Here is a 19,200-nt window from a genome sequence, read left to right on the forward strand (position 1 = left end):
TGTGATTGTTATTCCTCTACTTAGCACCATTGAATATTTAGCCATCGTTGCTAATGCTATTCTAAGATTTATTTGCATTAATCAGGATTTAAAAAAAGATTGCATGGTACTCATTACACATGGGGCACTGCAGGCAAACACGAAGCGCACCCAAACACCGAAATAAACACTATGAAACAGGCTGGAAATATATGCATAAGTTAAATGTGTTTTTGCACACAGAGAATAAAATACTAATAGATGTGAGGGAAGCTGATGTATTGTAATGAAAACCTGCCCAACCATTTATGTCTGAGCTAACCCCTCATTTTGAACAAAGGTGAGGAAGATTGACCATTCTGCCTGTATTTATAGGACATCCATCATTCATAAATTAGATAACCTTTTACTTCCTGCATTACAATTGCTCAAGTGTGTAAAGCGCTGTGGCCAGAGGTAGTCAGTCACACTTCTTTATCGGAAATGTTTCTGCTCAATTGGAAACACTGAACTTTGAATTCTAATCTTGTAGATTTCATTTTCTTGTAGAAATGTGTTAATGCCTGCCATCGTGTTGTCAAAACAATTAGTTTGGAAAGTGATTTTAACTAAGGAAGTGCCCTGCCCTGGTCTGATAAATGAGCTCATCCCTAATCCTAATAGTGTCAAAGGCAAGATTTACCACTTAATTTTCTAAACAAGCACCAGGGCATCACACCATATTGTGGTTTGCAATCAATCTCATGTGCATATCGCAAGTGTTGGTTAATTTTGCAGTGTGTACAAAAGCATGGGGGCGTGTACCTTTTTCGTCAGGAAATAATTGGCTGCAGCTGTCAGTAAATACATGGTTTAAATCATAACCCGCCTTATCAGCTGCTCACCAGTCCTGCATTGTGTGTGTGTGTGTGTGTGGGGGGGGGGCATGCAAAGCAAAAATCCTCTTTCATATCCAGAATTCTCAAATTTCACATTAAACCAAGCCAATTTAAGGACTGAATCTCGGCACTATTAAGCCCATTTTCCACAGTGTGCTTTCTCCCACATCAACCTTTTTAAAGTGAAATTTTTACTTGCAATTCGAAATAGTCTTGTGCTTCAGCCCCCAGTGATGGTGAGCAGATCTCTCAGGTGGCGAACAACGTAAAGTAATCCCTGGTGGAGATGTTTGCATCTAGCCTGCCAACAATTTATTGTGTTTATTTCATAATCCTGTATTACAGGCAAAGGCATTACTGACTCATTTTGTCTGAAGACATATAATCATTCTCTTAACCATGCTAAAACTGTAGGATTTGGAATCAAGTAGAGATTTTTAAAAAAGGAAAATTATATTTGGTCTTTGTACTACAGACTATAGTATCTGTTTTCTGTCAGTTTTTTTGTTAACTACAGTAAATAGACTTAATAATATCGTACAATAACATGTCAATCAATGACAAGTACACATAGAGATAATGTGTTCCTGTAATTTTCACCATGAGAAAGTATACATGTTAACTGTAATGTCTCAATACTTTCAAAACACACAGCATATCTTTACGGCCATTTGGATGTAAATAATACAAACAGTAAGTCTTCCTTATGCTGAAATGACAGATAAAACCAATCTTATTGGAAATGAAGCAGAGAACAATGGTGTGGACATTCTGTGTTTTTATTGCAGTATCAGAAAGTTGACTTTAGGGATTACCGTTTCTCTTTGCAGTGGGAGATAAAACGGATGTTCAGAGTTCACTCTTCATTTTGGAACTAGGGTCCATTTAGTAGCAATTCTGTAGCTTTCGGTCATATCACATGGTCTGCAGATGGGTTTTTCCCAGTTCATGTCCAAATTTTCACTTTTTGGGAGCACTTTAAGGACTTCTCACCCATGTTGGCTTGAAAATTGAGGTACAATGTTCATTCTTGACCTTGGAAACATGAATAAATTGGGAAAACTGTCTGGTAAACTGGTAATTTACATATAAACAACTTTGCACACCATTCACCATACCTTCTTCTTTTCTGCATAAACCTTCACTATATAATTATATATATATACATGATATTCAAAATGTTTTATATAGGCAAACAAAGGTAGGCTAACACATTTTGTCTGGATCGTATGGAAATCCATATGGAAATCCATACAATACCAAAAAATAATTTACTACAAACAAAAAAAACTGGCAGTAGACATTATAAATATGTTGTGGATAGTAATATGGATACTTTCTGCAGGGCCGGAAGATGAATGGATATCTATGAAATCCCATGCGACTCCTGTGGAACCTGCGGGTGCGCTCTGAGGGTGTACACTGCAAAAAATAGTGCTCCCGCAAGTCGTTCAGTCAAGTACGGAGTGTGAAAAATGTCCTCTTTTCTTTTTCAGACGTGAAGATATCATCCAGCAGGGTCGGATAACATCATTAGTTTCTTGTGCAAAACAAGTTTTTCTTTTTCTTTCTTTCTTTTTTCTTTCTAGGAATGTTTGTCATTTGTCCTTATGTCATTCCCTTTATTATAGCCTTGTTGCAGTGACTCTTGTTTCGAGGCACTTCTTTATATGGGCGAAATTTTCCTCCAAGCGACCAACAAGTGAAATCACCTCGCCGCATTGTGGAAAAATAGATTTGAAACCTGACAGTGAGACTCAACGGCTCGTCAAGACGGGCATATTTTTTGCAGCGCGGCAAATGCTGAAGTCATTCTCCGTCTCATACAACAGCAGCCAAAGACAAGACGGCATCAGTGGAGAGAGGGAAAAGAGGAGAGAGAAAGGTGCCTCCTCTCGCCATTGCGATAATTGTCTCGCTGTCGAATCGATGTCGGTGTCAGTGCTGCTCTAACGGGAGGCGACAGGAGGAGAAGCGGGGGATTTAACTTCACACACGGACAAACCTATGCTTGGATTTCGGCTCTTTCCCCCTTCGCCAATGCAAAAGGAAATATGCAGCGAAGCTTCACCATCCTCTACACCAGTTTACTGGGGATGTGCTTGGGTTCCAGCTCAAGTTTTCCAAGTAACATCAATATAGGTGAGCATGACGCACAGGCATCAGATTTCTGAACAAGTCTCGGCAATAAAACCTCTATTTCACCTCTCTTTTTTTAATGTGTGTGTTTTCCCTGATTTGCCCTCGGGTGCAGCGGGTCCATTATTAACTCCCGATTCTTTGCCGCTCAACAGGAGGACTCTTCCCAACCGAATCGCACGAATATGAGGTTTTTCGGTTCGCCCTCTCGCACCACCAGGACATCCCCAAACTGGTGCCGCAGGTGGATATGGTCAAGATGGGGAATAGCTTCTCCATGACATATGCCTGTAAGTCCCATCTCACTGGAAACATACTGTATTCGCCGCTCTGTGCCATTTTTCTCTCTGTTCAGCCGGTTTCCCTTCCTCTCAGTCTGTTGACCGACTTGTTCATGAGCGCCTGGAACTCCGTGCGGGCTAAATGGCATAAATCGGAGGCCCACGGCAAAGACTCGCATGTGTCAGTGTTTTATCTTATGAATTGTTGCGTGGGACCGCGAAGGACGTGTCTGTCTGTGTGCGTGTGTGTCTATCTGTTGGCAAAATTAAGCAAAAAGTACTGAACCGATTTGCACCGAACTTGGTGGAGGGATGGGGCGCGGGCCAGGGAAGAACCCATTAGATTTTGGTGCGGATCCGGTTAAAGGGGCGGATACAGGATTTTTTTTTTTTTTTTTTTTTTTTTTAAATCACTTTCCTTAACATTTTTTTTGACATTTTCGTCAATATTTGGCCTCGGCCGTGGCATTCGCTCTACTGAGTGCCATTCTAGTTTTCTATGCCCTCCTCTGCATGATAGCAGCGTGGATGTGCGCTCCGGGGAAGCCGGGGGGGATTTAAAACCGACCTCTGCAGCAGCAGTAGAGCTCCAACAGTCATAAAACATCAGGTTTCCAAAGCTATATGATTGTAAAACGACTGCCACTGATCCCAGTGCCTCTCTCTGTCTTTAAAGCGAGGGTGAAAACAATCAGGCGATGTGAAGAAAGAGGGAAAACGACTCTAAAGGCATTTCCAATAAGCCAAGGATCACAATCCCATTATCTTTTTCTGACAGAACACACACCCTCCTACCCTGAAATATTTACAAAGACACGCGCACGTGCATGTGTGCACGCGCAATATACTGTAGATGTCAACTTTAAGGACTTTAGGATTACCTGCCCTGTCTTTGTCGATGTGGATTGATAGCAGCAAGACGGCAAGATTTTGAGAGTATCTGTAACAGATCTATGTGAGGAAAAACTGTGACAGTATTTTGAATTAAGATGAAGGCATGGCGGCGGCGGGATGCAGGAGTTATGGTCAGTAAGGAAGTTTAAAAACCATTTTTCTGAGTCCCTGCTCAGAGCACTGGGGACGCCATTCTCCTGTGGGTGATAATTTGTGCCATTATGCCAGCTAAACAATAACTCGATGTCTGAGCTTTACAAAGGAAGTGCCAGTCTAAATTGTTTCTTCTTTGTTAACCCTGTTCTTACCCCTCCTACCTATGACAAGACTGTGTCGCCCTTGAGGCTTTCCAGCTGTGTTTTCCCATTCCATCCTTGACTCCTCTGAGTTTGCCTGTGGCTCACTCACACTCACTACAGTGAAGTCGCAGACTTCCAGGAGATACCCTCTAACTACACCGCCTTTCTGTCTCTCTGCCAGGTGTGTGACATTGCCTCAGTGACAGATATTTGATTACCTCTTTCAGACATCGATTGTTGCATTTCCACTCTGAAACCTGCCTGGAATTCAAAAACTGGTCTGGGTGCAGTCACAGATCTCAATGGTAGCTCACAGAATAAACAAAGAAGCGGAAAAAAACTTGATGCAGTTTTATAAGGCACAAAATACCAGAATACTGACATTGCGAGTCAGAGACTTAATGTAATGTGGTTGTAGCAGCTTTTATGAGATTCAGTTATGAGCTTAGAATTGGATTGGAAATAAAGCATTATGTGCAACAGCACTCATGCAGATGTATAGACTTTCAGCTGGCTGGCTTCGAATGTTGAAGCACTGTACTAAAAGGAAATTTACTCTCATCTGTCGAAGTATAGTACAGATATCCCTGCACTTTTGTATTATGTAGCATCATCTTACTACCTGCCCATAAAACCAAACTTTGTGATATTCCTCCGGTCCAGAGTTGGCCTTATAGCGCGTATGATTTTGTAGAGATGACTTCAAGAATATGATAAGAGCTGTGGAAAATATTCAGAAACCTGGACAGTCCCCAGCCGACCCCACCCCCCCCAAACCCCTCCACCCCCTTTTGCTGTTTTGGCCGGGGATCCAGGCAGAGCTGTGTAATGAAATGTAAACACACCCAAGATGTCCTCATTAATGAGATGGCCCTCTGTTCAGGAGGGAATGTGATGTGAATATGAGGGTCAGGCTGCTGCGGAATGTTTCCAGGGATGTCCCCAGTGGATCAAACATGAGCCTTTAGCAGCAGAGAGGGGTGTGGGCTGTGGGGGGCTGGGGGTACAGTAATGTCTTAGTCCCAGCGTTCACCCAGTGGAGAGACAGCAGCATATACAGTAGGTTGATAAAGAACAGTATGGCGATTTGGACACACGTCTAAAATACTGCATGGCTTACCTTCTGTTCACTGCTTTTTCCTGTTTTTCTATTGATTTGATTGGTATTATCAGTTCCAAACTCCATTAAAATATTAGGTGAAAATGTTAATACAGATCTTTTACAAAAGAGATACTTTAAATATCCACAAAGATTGATAATCCCGGTCTTAAAGTGTTCAGGTCACATCAAATTAGACATCTTTCCTTCATTCTGTCACTCATATCACTGCCGTGCATAGGTACGATGGTGGGCCGTGGTGCAAGCATGTCAGAAAGATTCACGGTGGAGGGAGATGGCAAAAATGAAAATGACAACTCTTCCTGCTGTGTGTCGCCCGATCTGAAAGAGTACTTGGTTATGGAGACTACAGAGATGTGTTTGTGAGCAAAAAAGAAGGGCTCCAGGGCTTGTTTATAATGATTCAGATGAGAATAGCAGCCTATTCCTGGATTTTTATTTAGTAAGCCTCTATACAGGAGTGCGCGTATGTGTGTATCATCATGGGTGTAGGATGTCTTGATTGAGTGACAGTTCACCTCTATAAGTGCACGTGGGCGTGGGAACGTGCCCGGGTTCACGAGCGTGAAAAGCAGCGGGTGAATGGGCCCTTGTGCACGGGGATGAATGGAGCGCCGGATGAGGGTGATACTCATCAGCTGGCTCTTATGAGTAGCCACTTCCTCCAGAAGCAAAACCTCCCACCACAAACGCCAACACACACACACACATACACACACACACGTGTACACATGCTCACACACACTCGCTGGCACCTGCCTAAAGAGCAAGAGAATAAGGGCGGGGGGGAGGGGGGGGCTAAGGCAAAGGTGAAACAGATAACAAATAAGAGAGAGATGGAAAACATAAAAGATAAAAATATAAAATAGTTAATGGTGAAGTGACTCATTTTATTTTGCGTCTGTGGAGTCATCAGGGTCGTAATGAAGATGGCTACAATGTTGGCATAATGTGAGACAGGCACTGGAGCTAATTTGCATTTCTCTGTCTTCTTTCTTACTTTCACATAAACAAACTAAGTCATAAAGAGGAAGAACACCTGTATTTTTTAGCATTTCTTATGGTGGATCATGGCTCTTTTTCTATATGTTCCAGTGTTTTCTCGTTTACAGTGAAAGCGCTTGCTGGACTGGCTCATTTTACATGTTTCCAGTGGTTAAAAATAACCACCAGGGATGCTGTGTGTACATGGAGAATATTAGTCACCGTTCCCCTCAGTTAGATATCACATTACCATAATCTGCTATTGACTTGGTTTATAATAAGGACGTCCCTGAATCGCTAGCTTCATGTCAAATCCCCTGCAGGCTCACGCCTATATTATCTACTTTTCTCTTTGATATCATACACGTGTGTGATGAGATTTAGGCTAAGCTTTGGCTATTTTTGGTTAAAAAAAAATCTGCGCAGAATATTGCACCTAGCAACAAAATTTAACATTTCAGGCTAGGGAATTTTGAAATAGATGTGCATTTAGCTTTACGAGTCACTAACTCCCATTTGATTTTGTGTCCGGTTCAGCTATTCTGATAATAAACCTTTCATTAAGACTAATTAGTGTTCATGGAAAAGACGATTTGTGTTGTCAGTGGGATGTAGGCAGCAGTATTTCCCCGGGTCTCTGAGGGTCAGTTAAAGACGACTGGAAGAGGATCTATGAGGCAGCCATGATCAATGAACTGAGCACTGCACGGAGACCTGCCCAGCCGATCAATGCGGCACAGATGAGAGGAGGGTGGGGAGTGGGGGATGCTTCCCTCTGGGCAGGCCTGGAGGACAGATATGAATTACTGTCGGATGATGGGATGTGTGTAGGTCTGTGTCACAGACAGAGTGTATAGGTAGAGGTCAAGTCCAGGGGTGGTCAAACGTTGGTGGCGAATCAAACCCAATGCCAATGAGACTCCCTGTCAATAATGTGTAAAAAAAGACAAAGAAAAAACAAATTATATTTATCAATACACTTTTGAGGTATTGGATGTTTTTATGAAATTAATGATACGGCTGTCATCCGATTTTTCTTGCGAGCACAAAGCTGATCTGCTCTTTGCGACGGGATGTGATGTCACAGATAGATAATTAGGAAATATTGAGCACAGCGATGCTGATATTCTGATAACCTACCGCTGTATACAATGACAGCAACCGCAAGAATGACTGCTCACAAGGAAGGTCCATTTCAAGATTTGTGAAATATGTTGTGGAACTCTTCACTAGCTGCGGCTTCCGTGGTAGTGACTGAGAGTCAGAGTGAATGTTCACACAGTGGTATGGACTCAACATAAAAGGATAAATCCAGGTTATTACAACTTATTTTATTCAGTAATAACATTTCACTCACCAAGTTAGTTGCTGAGATTTGGGAATGCGGCAGCATCCCTAAAGATAAATCTGACAGGGCAAGAAACATGGGCATAATAGATAGAAACACGCCACCAGGTAAACCACACCTATGAGAAGGTGATATTGGGGGGAAATGGTAAAATTATGCTAACTTCCTGGTTCAACTTTATCCTACTGTTCTTGCAATGAGGGACCACTCAGGGGAATTCACTTTCAGTTTTACCTCAAAATTAAGTGTATTAGATGAGTGGTTCCCAACCTTTCTGGCTTGTGACCCCTCAAAAACAAGCAGTCTACTTCTAAAGAGGTAAAACTGTCCAGTAATTTACATGTGAAAAAGCTAAAAGATTAGAGGAGTATTAGTGTATTGATATATCAAAATACATTCTGTTTAGGACAAATGTTTTTGTTTTTTTTATTCCTATATTTTACTGTCCCTTTAGCTGTCCTGATCCCCAGGTTGGAAACCACTGTTTTAGATAACCTGGCTAAACTGTAGTCTTGTTTGATTGCTACCCCAACCCTGTGTTGCCATGTTCTCCGAAACAACAGTTACTTTAATGAGTACATTATCAAAAGCATTTGTATGTCCAAAACTATAAAAATAAGTCACAAATAGCAATAAGCCGAAAACATGCATAAAAAATTCTATTATCTGTGTCAATCTACTTGAACGTTAACCTGGCTCACGTTTTCCTCATCAGTGTAGTACCATGATCTGACTACTAAATAAAATGCATATAAGACTGCTTCACAAGATTCTGTGGTCACACACATGCACACACACAATAGCTAGCGAGAGACAGAGCTTGAGCAGATGCGTTTAATGTATTATTCAATGCAGCACATCCAAAGCTATCACTCCATGGAGTTATAAGCATAAATATGTAATAATAACCTCACAGAAAAAAAAAGAGAATTGTACTGCCTCTGTTAAGCACTGTAATGCTTAAAATTAATCAGCTCTCCATAGCATCTGCCTGGAGAAACTGAAAAAGAAACGTCTGTCTCCCATAGACCTTAATATTTATTATATTTCTATACTGCCCTATTGCTCCACTCTTCCTACCTTTCATGGGCAAACAACACCTCCAACTGCACTGGAGGTTTGGGTGGAATATCTGGAAGCTCTAGGGTGTTGGGTTTTCTTTTGTGTAGCTACTGTGTAAGTCCTTGAGGTAGCCTACAAATGGGTTGGCTTACTTCCACAGTGGATGCACGTTCAGAGGGATTACTGTGTGTTCAACGTGTTGCACGAATTGTGGACGAACAGCAGATCATGCTACTTCCTGACTGTGTGTGACGTGACAGTTATTACTCGAGCAAAAAAACGAAGAGGATGGGGGAGAAAAAAAAAAGAAAAGGAACTGACAGTAGTTCTCTTGGGCTACAGTCTGGCAGGCGCTGGTTTGATGAATGAGAAGTCTCTGATTTTTTTTGCTCCGGAGTGCCAGGGATAGAGAATGGACCATAGCAATCAATGTAGATAAGCCAAAACTGCTCCCCAAGCAGCAGAGTGATAGACTGTGGAGCAGAAGAGATTGAGATTGTTTCCGTGTGTTGTGTGTGCTTGTGTTGTTTTGCAAAAAGCAAAGCAGAGTGAATACGCGCATTGAGCAAGGGTGAAGGAGGAGGGAAAAGAGAGATGTGGTTAGGAAGGCAAAAATAAGCAACCTGTCTTTTAATCTCCTCACCCTATGATATGGCCACTTTCTAAGAGCCACTCGCCACATAAAAGTAACCTAAATGGCCATTCAGCTCCTTGACATTTGAGAATTCAGCTGTGAATACAAGAAACCAGTCTTTATCACACAGGCACTTCTAGTTCACCACATAAAGACATACACACATGACTGATGGCTGTGTCCACTCCTTTCTACAGCATTTGTTCCTCTCATTGTCTTTCTAAGCCTGCTCTGAATCCTTTTCTGTATTCATACAAGCTCACCAAGTATTTAAAACAAATCTGTCGTCTCTGGAGTTAATGGCAGCGGGATGTGGAGGTCTAAGCTGAGACATGAGGGGCTGGCAATTAGAAAACAATGTGTTTGGGGATGAGGACCAGGATTTGTGCTGCGGGGTGGAGGGACGCGCGCCGGATGATGGCAGCTGTCATGTTTTTGCAGCAAAGACAGAAGCGGAGTCCCTCTTTTGTCATACAGTACATCTCAGGAGCTTCTGTGTACTTTAATGAGGAACAAAGCCTACAAGCATGTTAAACAGCGTGACATAGTGCAACTGCTCTTACAGTGACAGCACAAGACTGCTGTTGTCATCCACACAGCCGTGCAGATGCTCACAGTACTAAGTGACTGCCTTGCCACGACACCAGACCTGCAACAGTTGCTGAAAGTTGGAGAAAGCAAAAAAGATGAGGAAAACAAAAAGAAAACAATAAAAAACAAACACACAAATAACGTGTTCACGTGTTATTCTGAGGTGGTAAGCTCTAGTGCTAACCTTGTGGTCACACCAGATAAACAGCCTAAATTAGCTTCTCTTGTTGTGTCGTATATTTGTAGCAGTTTTGTTACCAAGTGAACCCATATACAAACAAACTGTGTATATTTCCTGTATAATGAGCTCAAGGGATTGTGTCAGTGTTATTATTGGATTTTATTTTGATGTAACTGCCAGTGGTGGTGCATTTGCAGCCATTCTGCCAACAGTTTGTTGACATGTCCGTAGTTCTTTTCACCGAGTGGGACTATAATAAATTTCACATATCTCTGGCTTGGAAAAACAAGTCGGAACCTGACGTGAGCGTTTTTTCAGACGTGGCCGCTCATAATTACGTTTAAACACTATGTCATGAAAGCAGCATGTAACTTATGGACTCTGACCCGTTCTGAAAGGAGAACCCTAAAATCTAAGATAAAATCTTAAAAACAAAATGGGGGCTTTTTCGAACTTAATGAAATGCTATTTGGCTTTGGAAGTAACGCTACGTAAGCATTAATAGATCGTAAGCTAGTTAGCTGCACATGCTAACGTTTGCAGCTTACGTTAGAGCAGACAAACACACAGTTTAATCCATTCCTTACACTTTTTTTTCTCGCATTTTTGGTTTCAGAAACCACCGTCCAAACTTTTTATATACCGAGTATCGCCCTTACTACAGCCCCATGCACACCACTTCAGCATGTGGAGAAATCCAATGCTTGATATCTCTGCCATGCCTAGTTACAGTTGTTAAACTATGATTGGACAATAGTTGTTCAAGGGGAGGGGTTGAGTGAACTGTTAATGTTAAGAATACCATGACCTGGATGACTGAGAATCTTCACAGACACGTTAATGTTAACATTAGTGTGATGAAGTATTTTTAAGTTGTTTCTTTATCACAAAAGAATGCATTTTTGCTGGTTCCAGCTTGTCAAATGAGAGAATATTCTGCTTTTTCTCAGTTTCATATCATTTTAGATTGTGTATCTTTGAGTTTTGGACTGTTGGTTAAACAAAACATGGTATTTAAGGACATCATCTTGGGATCTGGAGAACTTAGATGGTCATTTTTTCCCTTATATTTGATCAACTTTGGGATTAAATAAATAAATCACAAAAATGATTGAAAAATTATTAGCAGTAACAATAGATAAGTTTTGGAGCTTTAGTTGTTGTGAGACTAGGAATGCAACATCTATGGCATGGCTCATAAATTCTGCTCGGGTCCATTTTGAACACTTCATTTCCCAGTGGCTTGGCTGGAATTTGTTGAAGACAATTGCGAATTTCTACAGCAGGTCCTAATGATTTAGCATGCCGGTTGTGTGTTTCCCTCTTCTTGCTCCACATATGCACCTCCATCACTTCCTCTGTCAGAGAAATGAAAGTGTGCGAGCAGGACCGTCCCACTGCACCTGTCGACACTGACACGCAGATGGGAGATAATTGCGAAGGGATGATTGTTAAGGGGATAATTGGAGTTTCCATACCCCCTGACAGGATTTGGTCTGGGTTGGGTTTCTGACCCGCTGCCCAGGTAAGCATTCATTCAGCAGGTGGCTGGGCTGCACAGCAAACCAGATTGGAAACATGGCGAGAGACAAGTGAGGAGGAGAGACAATGGCCTAGAGGGTTAGAGAAAGGGACACAGGAAGAGAGAGATGTTCGGAGCCGAGGGGAGTGCTCTCACACCCTCGATTACCCATTTAATGAGGCGATGCGGTGCCATTGTTTTATTACTCAGAGGAAATAGGAGAAATCTAGATTTCACCATGTGGTCCCTGTGTTTCCCACTGCTAGGCTGGCATCTGTTCTCTTTGTTCGCAGTAGTCTTCCTATCATCTCCTCTCACAGACGCTAATGCTTCTATTTCTCTCCTCTCCAGCAACCAGCTTCGCCTTCTGTCTGCCCTCTCCAACATTTTTCAAGACACGCTTGCTTTTTGGCTCATCCTTATTAACCTTCTATTACCCCTGTTTCGGCTAATGTAATCTCTCAAGAGTATCGAACACTCTCTGACATTAATCTAAGAACTGTTTGGCTGGTCATCTGCTCTGATCACTGCTGTTCCCAGCGGTTGAAGCTTAAGACTTTAGTGTCTTCCTGTCTGCCTCCTTTCTCTATTTTTTCATTTTTATCTCCTTTCCATCTTTGCCTCACCTATTACTTTTTTCTTCTGTCTTTTCCTCCCCTTTCTCTATTATTATCTCTCTTTTTCGCCACACACAACGGTAGCAGCAGTGACATAAACACAGTTTTATTGCTCTTGCACAGGCACTAAATCTCCCTTAAGCTTGAGGAGCTAAAGCTGTTTATACCGGGGAACAGCGAGCGCACCTCTCTGGATCGCAACACTCCATGGGGCATATGGGTACTCTAGAGAGATGGGAAGGCAGTGAGGCAAAGCCCATCCCCCTTCTAAAAACCTGTTAAACCTGTTTTGTATTTCTTACTGAATATGCGTGGACGAAGTATCCTCTTTGCAGTACACTAACATGTTATCACTGAACATGTTGGTTGAATCATTTTCTCCAGAGCAGATTTCAGGTCGTTTGCGGGAGATCCCAGAGAAAATTGTTCTCACAGTAAAAGTCTCCTACTCAGTCATGTCTGCAGACATTCATGCAGATCCACATTGGTGCTGCATTTCAGTCCCCTGGGCCCCTGTCCTCTGCACAGAGGGAGATTGATTGCACTGTGTGAGTCATGCTGTGTTGGAGGGCTCATAGAGTAGGCCTCCCCCGACCATTACCTGAGGGATTCTTCACAAGCACAAGCTGTGTGTGAGACTAAAAACCAGTGAGAATTTTTTTTTTTTTTTTTTTAATTGAGAGGGATGTTGAGGGAGTGGAGTGTTTGATGGGTGCATCAAGGGTGTCCAACCTTAGCAAAGGTCCTGCATGTACGTGTGCGCGTGTGTGAGTCGGGGATCGACTTCTTTTTCTGGTCCTCTCATTAACATAGCTGATTAACTCTCCGGAAGATTGATGCGGCCAGAGGGACGAAAACATGCTCTGCTTTTATTATACACATCATCTGACAGTTATTAGCCATGGGTGGCTGAGTGGAGGATGATTGTGTGCATCTTCCAGTGTCTGGTGTCAGCTGTGTTTGTCTCCCCTCATAGTGCTCTGCGGTTGATTCAGTGACCCTTCACCCTTGTGGAGGTGGTGTATATTACCACCAGATGTGACAGCAACATCCCTGCTCCTTTTACCCCTCTCATCTTTCAGAGGGATACCTTGAACTAAACATGGAAAAGATACAGTAGCATTGTGGGTATGACTCTTAACCAAGCTTCTGTACGCTATTCAAAATGAACACCTGCTTTCATACCTTTTTTATCTTTTTTCTTAATATATATGAAAACAAATGAGGGGAGAGGAAGATGGGGAATGACATGCAACAAACATTCCTGGCCAGACTCATCCATGGATTTTGTGGTTCATGATCGCCAACTTAACTCCCAGGCCCGTACCTGCAGTGTAGCTAATGTAATCACCCACACAGATCTATTTGGCAGCACATGGATGGGTTTTATGCTCTTCTGCTGTCAGATTTGTGACAAAAGATGATAAAACACTTGGCGTCACAGTGCACTGCAATAATTAACAATGTAAGAAAAGCAAACTAATCGTTTAAGTCAGTGATCACACGAGACAACACAGCCTCAGTGATGCTTTGAGTTAAATGCTACCACACAGCATGCTGACACTCACAAGAACAATGCTAACATGTTAATGCCAAGCGGGTGTAATGTTTACACTGCTCACCATCTTACTCGAACACGTTAACATGCTAAGATTTGCTAATTAGCACTAAACACAAAGTACTACTGAAGTTGATGGGAATGGCAGTAGTTGTGCAGGTGTTTGGTCAGGATGAAATTTCATGGCAATCTGTTCAATAGCTGTTGAGATATTTCAGTCTGGACCAGAGTGGTCCAAAAGAAAAAACACAAGATTTCTGATGTTGTTACCCTGGGCAGCGGGAGACTGACGGGCATTTTCAATAAATTCTGACATTTTATTGACTAAATTATTAATTGAATAGTCAAAAAAAAAATGATGAATTGTTTTTCAACCAGTCTTAACTGAAAAAAAAAAAGACCTCCCCAGGCATCAGTCTGAAAGTTATGGTCTTGTGTTGTAAAGATGACATTGTATGGACATCATAAACCCAGGTGTAGTTGTAGGATTGAAGCTCAGTGTATGAAGGCGGTGTGTGTGACTCTGGGACTATTGGGAAGGGTTATGCTGAGGTGGAGGAAAGCTAGGCTGGATTTAGCTGGTCACTCATCCATTGTAGAGTCTTTGTTCACCAGCGCCCAAAGGAAAAGAACATGATTGCCTTATTTGGAAGCGTCTGCATTTGCTATGTTTCTCCACTCATTTATTCAGGTATTTCCTTAAATTTTTTCACCTGTCTGTAGTTGATCAGTGGGTAAGATTAGAAATTTAATCGGATGTCCTATTTTGTGGCCTCACTTTAAATGTCAGTCGACAGTAGTGAGGCTCTATTAAAAAAAGACCTCATTATGGATGGCTGAACAAGAACCCTCCAATCAGTACACTCCCTCCAGCTGAACCCAGCTTCCTGCTGCTGTACCTCTGTACCGCTGACCTTAATGTTGCACAGGATAATAGCATGCAAGTCCCAGGGGAGAAAATAGAAGAAACCTTCTGTTCCTTCTGCGTATGTGTGTGTGTGTGCGCGCGCACAGGTTTGTGTGTGTGGGTGTGTGTGTGGAGGTACATATTGTATATACTTTTCTTATCAGAATTCTTGGTTTGCATGTGCTCATAGTAAACCATTGGTCTGGAATACATTGATTTACTGAGCCAACACACTCAAAAGACTGTCCTTACATTAATTCTTGCAAACCTGGTTGTGTGTCCCCCAAAAATACATTTGAAAATTTTTTTTGCGACTGCTCTTGTTACAATTCAGTTCAACTGTATTGATTATTTTGACATATCAAGCAATGCAGAGCTATCGCCAAAAGAATTATACGTGCACACGAAGGAACTGCTCTGTAATAGCTCAGTCCTATACATAGGTTAGTGAGCAGCCCCAGTGGAGCTGCAGTGAGTTAGGCACCAAGCACAAGGGCACCTTGACGCTTTTCTCTTATACATCCATTTGCCAATATATCATTGACATTTGATGAATTATTGACCAGACAAATAGTCTCACTTTGATAGCTGGATATTTTCCCCATCCACAAGTAAAGAAAGATCAATCAGTCTCTGTATAATGTTGTTTCTTTTAATTCTGAACATCAAAAAATGTTTCAAATTTTACAGCTTCACTATTAATGTAGTGATCAAGTCCAACCTCAGACTGTATTTTTAAGTGTGAACCAGTAATGTGTCAGAAACATTGTGGGATTTTGTACTAGGCTTTAAACATTCACAGCTAATATGAATGATGCAGCGTTGCCAACCACCCCCCAGCAGCCCTCCCATCATCCACAACTTCAGATGCAGGAGCAACTGTCACAAACACGCCCTCTTTGTGCAGCCGGCACAGACACGTCTGCCATTTGATATTTGGCTCATGCTAAGCAGAGGAACAGCTGCAGGGCACAGGAAACAGAGAACAGGGAAGACAGTAGCTGCGTGAATAGTTTCTGACAGCTCCTCCTGTTTTGCTAGCATCAGTCCCTTTAGGATTTGAGTTTTTTCTCTTTTTCCTGCCGCCCAAAACTCTTTGACCACACCTAATGCAAATCAACATGTTGTTCATTCATTGGAAAAGTTTAGTGCGGGTGAAAACTTCAACTCAGGAGACACTTCCAGTGAGCTTTCCTACATCTGTATGCATATGCTGAATGATTTTGTTGACTTTTGGATATGGTCATGGTTTGTTTTGAGTGTAAATAAGAATATGTTGCAGCGGAAGTCTTTCATATATTATCTAAGGATTTTGCAAGGCCAAGTCAGTTTTGCAAATTTGCCAGTCCCTTGAGGGGAGACGTAATTATGACAAAATATCCAACCACTCACAAATCCCACTCCATCTTTCAATGCTTTAGCTTTAGCAGCTTTGAGCTACTGTAATCCCTGCCAGAGCACCAGACTGTTGCCCAGGCAACCTCAGTGCTGCCGCCATGGCAGCTGTAACTGTGGCGAGGTGACGTGGAGTGCCAGGGTGGACAGGTGTTGCAAGGGTCTTCGAGATCCCTTTAGTTGACTGAGCCCTGCGTCCAGTGTCGTTGCACATGTGGAGCAGCGCTAACAAGCTGCTCACACACAAACACACTCGATATGCCGCTCCTGTATTTTGCAATTTGAACTGAGACTGCTGAGTTACACTAATGTTCTATGTCATGCTCATGTCGAATTAAACGAGCACATGGTTCTCTTGCCAGCTCAGAGCAGGAGGTCCATGCCACATGGCTGCATGTTTTTTTTTGTTTTGTTTTTTTTGTCAGAAAGACATTCTGTAGGTATGAGAAATGACTCATATTCATTGAACGTGCTAGCCTGCTGTAGGGCAGAGTAATGGGACACTGCACAAAAAGTCAAACAAGCTCTCATTACCTTTATCTAAGCAGAACATGGGGACCACTGCTGAAATTGGTCCTAGAACATTTTCTACCACTGTAAGAGGAAATATAATGTGTGCTGGTGGAAAGCAATAGCTGACAGAGTGTCCATTTACTAGCAAGAGCGTGTGCAGACCATGAAGGAAAGATAGTTCTGTTATTGAGTCAGTGTGGCGAGGCGCAAAATGTCTATTTCAGGGCTTGTTTTAAGTAGGGTGAGTCACCAGGCTTTTGGAGCACTAGAGGCTGCATATGTGTGTGTGTTCATACCACTCTCCCTTTCTCACTCTCCCTCTATCTCCGTCACACACACGCAAACACACACACACACACGTGCCTGCCTGGAGGGTGCAGGTCTGTGACAGGTTAGGCGTTTTGGGTATGGGCCATCCTCTCTCTGTCTTTCCCTCAGCTCCTAGCAGCGAGCTGGCCCTCACACGAGGGACAGGCAGTGACTTCAATCTGTTTGGTAAATACTGAGATAAGTAAGGCCCACCCATCACCACAGCAGAAAATAGCCCAGGCCAGACCTACGAGTACAAAGATAGCATGCTAAGCTGAAAGCCCAGAGAGGATATACCTTCCAGAGAGAGGACTGTCAACGTAAATGAGCTATTTTAAGATATCAGAAGGTGCAAAGGAAGTCTGAGTGACAGACAATGAGAGAATGAGAAATGGACAGACTGAGGAAGAAAGGCAAATGAGAGATGGGAACCGCCTCCTGCTGCCAGTAAAATGTCAATGGAGCCCTGGGGATGCATTGATTAACCTCTCTACTCCTAATCTGCCTTCACCTCCTCCACCTCTCACTGAAGGCAAACACACAGATTGATGGTACACAGATGGACCAACAGGCCAGCTTTGCATAAACATGCCACAGAGTAGTTGAGTGGACAAGGCTATTAGAGCTATTCTACTTATTTAATTAATAATTGAATTCAATTCAGTTTAGTTCAACAAATTCAATATAGGGTTGCAAGTAACCAATTTTCCATTATCGATTAATCTGCCGATTATTTTCTCGATGAATCGAATCATTGTTTGGTCTATAAAACATCAAAAAATAGGGGAAAAGGATCATCACAATTTCCAGAGCCAAAGGTGATTTCGAAAACTTTTTTTTATAATTTCTTTTTTTGTTGCTCTATGGTTTCTCACTGACAGAAAAATTGGTGTGCTCTAGAGTAGTAAGTGCCTACTTGATGGAAAGAGGTTGCATTAAGTTCGTTTTGGGTCACTATAATTGCCCAGACCTTCAGTTTTATTTTTACGAGTTTTTAAGAGTTTTTCTCAGTTCAATACAAATATTCCATAATCCTCTAATCCAGAGAAAGTCCAGAGACTAACTTTCCTCTTTTCCCTTCTCTCTTTTCTCTCTTCTCCTACTTACAGTTTGTTCCCAGTTCTCCAAAGGTGTGTATGCCATCATTGGCTTGTATGACAGGAAAACAGTCAACATGCTCATGTCCTTCTGTGGAGCGCTGCACGTCTGCTTCGTCACGCCATCCTTCCCCATTGAGACGGCCAATCAGTTTGTTATCCAGCTGAGGCCTGAGCTCCAGGACGCTCTGGTGGGGGTGATCGACCACTACGGATGGACCAAGTTTGTCTACATGTACAGTTCTGATTCAGGTAGAAAACAGAATTTATTCTGGCTCTATTTGTTTTCATAAATCAAACTGTATGACTGTAGTCATTTTTGTAGTGGATATTTTTATATTTATGCTTTAATTAAATGTCATATCATCCTCATTTATCTTGTAGAATCAAAATTTTATGTTTTACCATAGAATTAATTTAATATAAAGTAAAAGATGCAGTTCCACTACATGCACATAAACACAGTATGACCCATTACCATTCGTTAAACCAACTACCATTAGTCATCTTCACATTGCCATGGTGACAGCAGTTGGGTCGATAGTAGCAGAAATGTGTGCAGAAATGAGCAGCCATCGAACATTTATTTTAGACCACCGTTTTTGTACAGATAGCGAACACGGAAAAGAGACATTGACCTTCACTGACTAGCAGATAAATCTCAAATTGGAACAAAAAATTAAGCTTCTCATTAAGCAGTCCTCCACAGGAACCCATGTCGCAACAGTCCCTTTTACAGTAGAATGACAAAAAAATTTAGAAAAAAAAAATAAAAACACAAAAAGGGCTGTAGCATTCAATTTAAGCATCTTAATAATGCTTCTGCAGAGGCAGACAGAAATTAAGTAACACACCTGTCAGCCTCCTGCTTCCTCCCCTTTCTTTCCTCTCT

At 42.1% G+C, this 19,200-nt stretch overlaps 1 protein-coding gene across 13 annotated transcripts in view; it reads left to right on the top strand.

Annotated features, from left to right (window-relative positions):
* The first annotated feature begins 2,246 nt into the window (after positions 1–2,246).
* gria1a (glutamate receptor, ionotropic, AMPA 1a) overlaps positions 2,247–19,200 on the top strand; it is a 65,391-nt gene continuing 48,437 nt past the window's right edge. For 10 of the 13 annotated variants that reach the window (XR_005706568.1, XR_005706566.1, XR_005706565.1 and 7 more), the window contains exons 1-3: positions 2,248–2,999; positions 3,152–3,286; positions 18,321–18,560. Coding sequence is in view for 6 of the 13 variants with exons in the window: in XM_040119645.1 (XP_039975579.1) it covers positions 2,912–2,999; positions 3,152–3,286; positions 18,321–18,560 (463 nt within the window). In the remaining 7 variants the exon portion in view is untranslated. Of the gene's footprint in view, positions 3,000–3,151; positions 3,287–18,320; positions 18,561–19,200 lie in introns of all 13 variants that reach the window. The other 3 variants (XR_005706563.1, XR_005706564.1, XM_040119647.1) reach the window with 1 other exon arrangement.

This window comes from Xiphias gladius, chromosome 23, assembly GCF_016859285.1.
Source record: "Xiphias gladius isolate SHS-SW01 ecotype Sanya breed wild chromosome 23, ASM1685928v1, whole genome shotgun sequence".
NCBI classification, from domain to species: Eukaryota; Metazoa; Chordata; class Actinopteri; order Istiophoriformes; family Xiphiidae; genus Xiphias; species Xiphias gladius.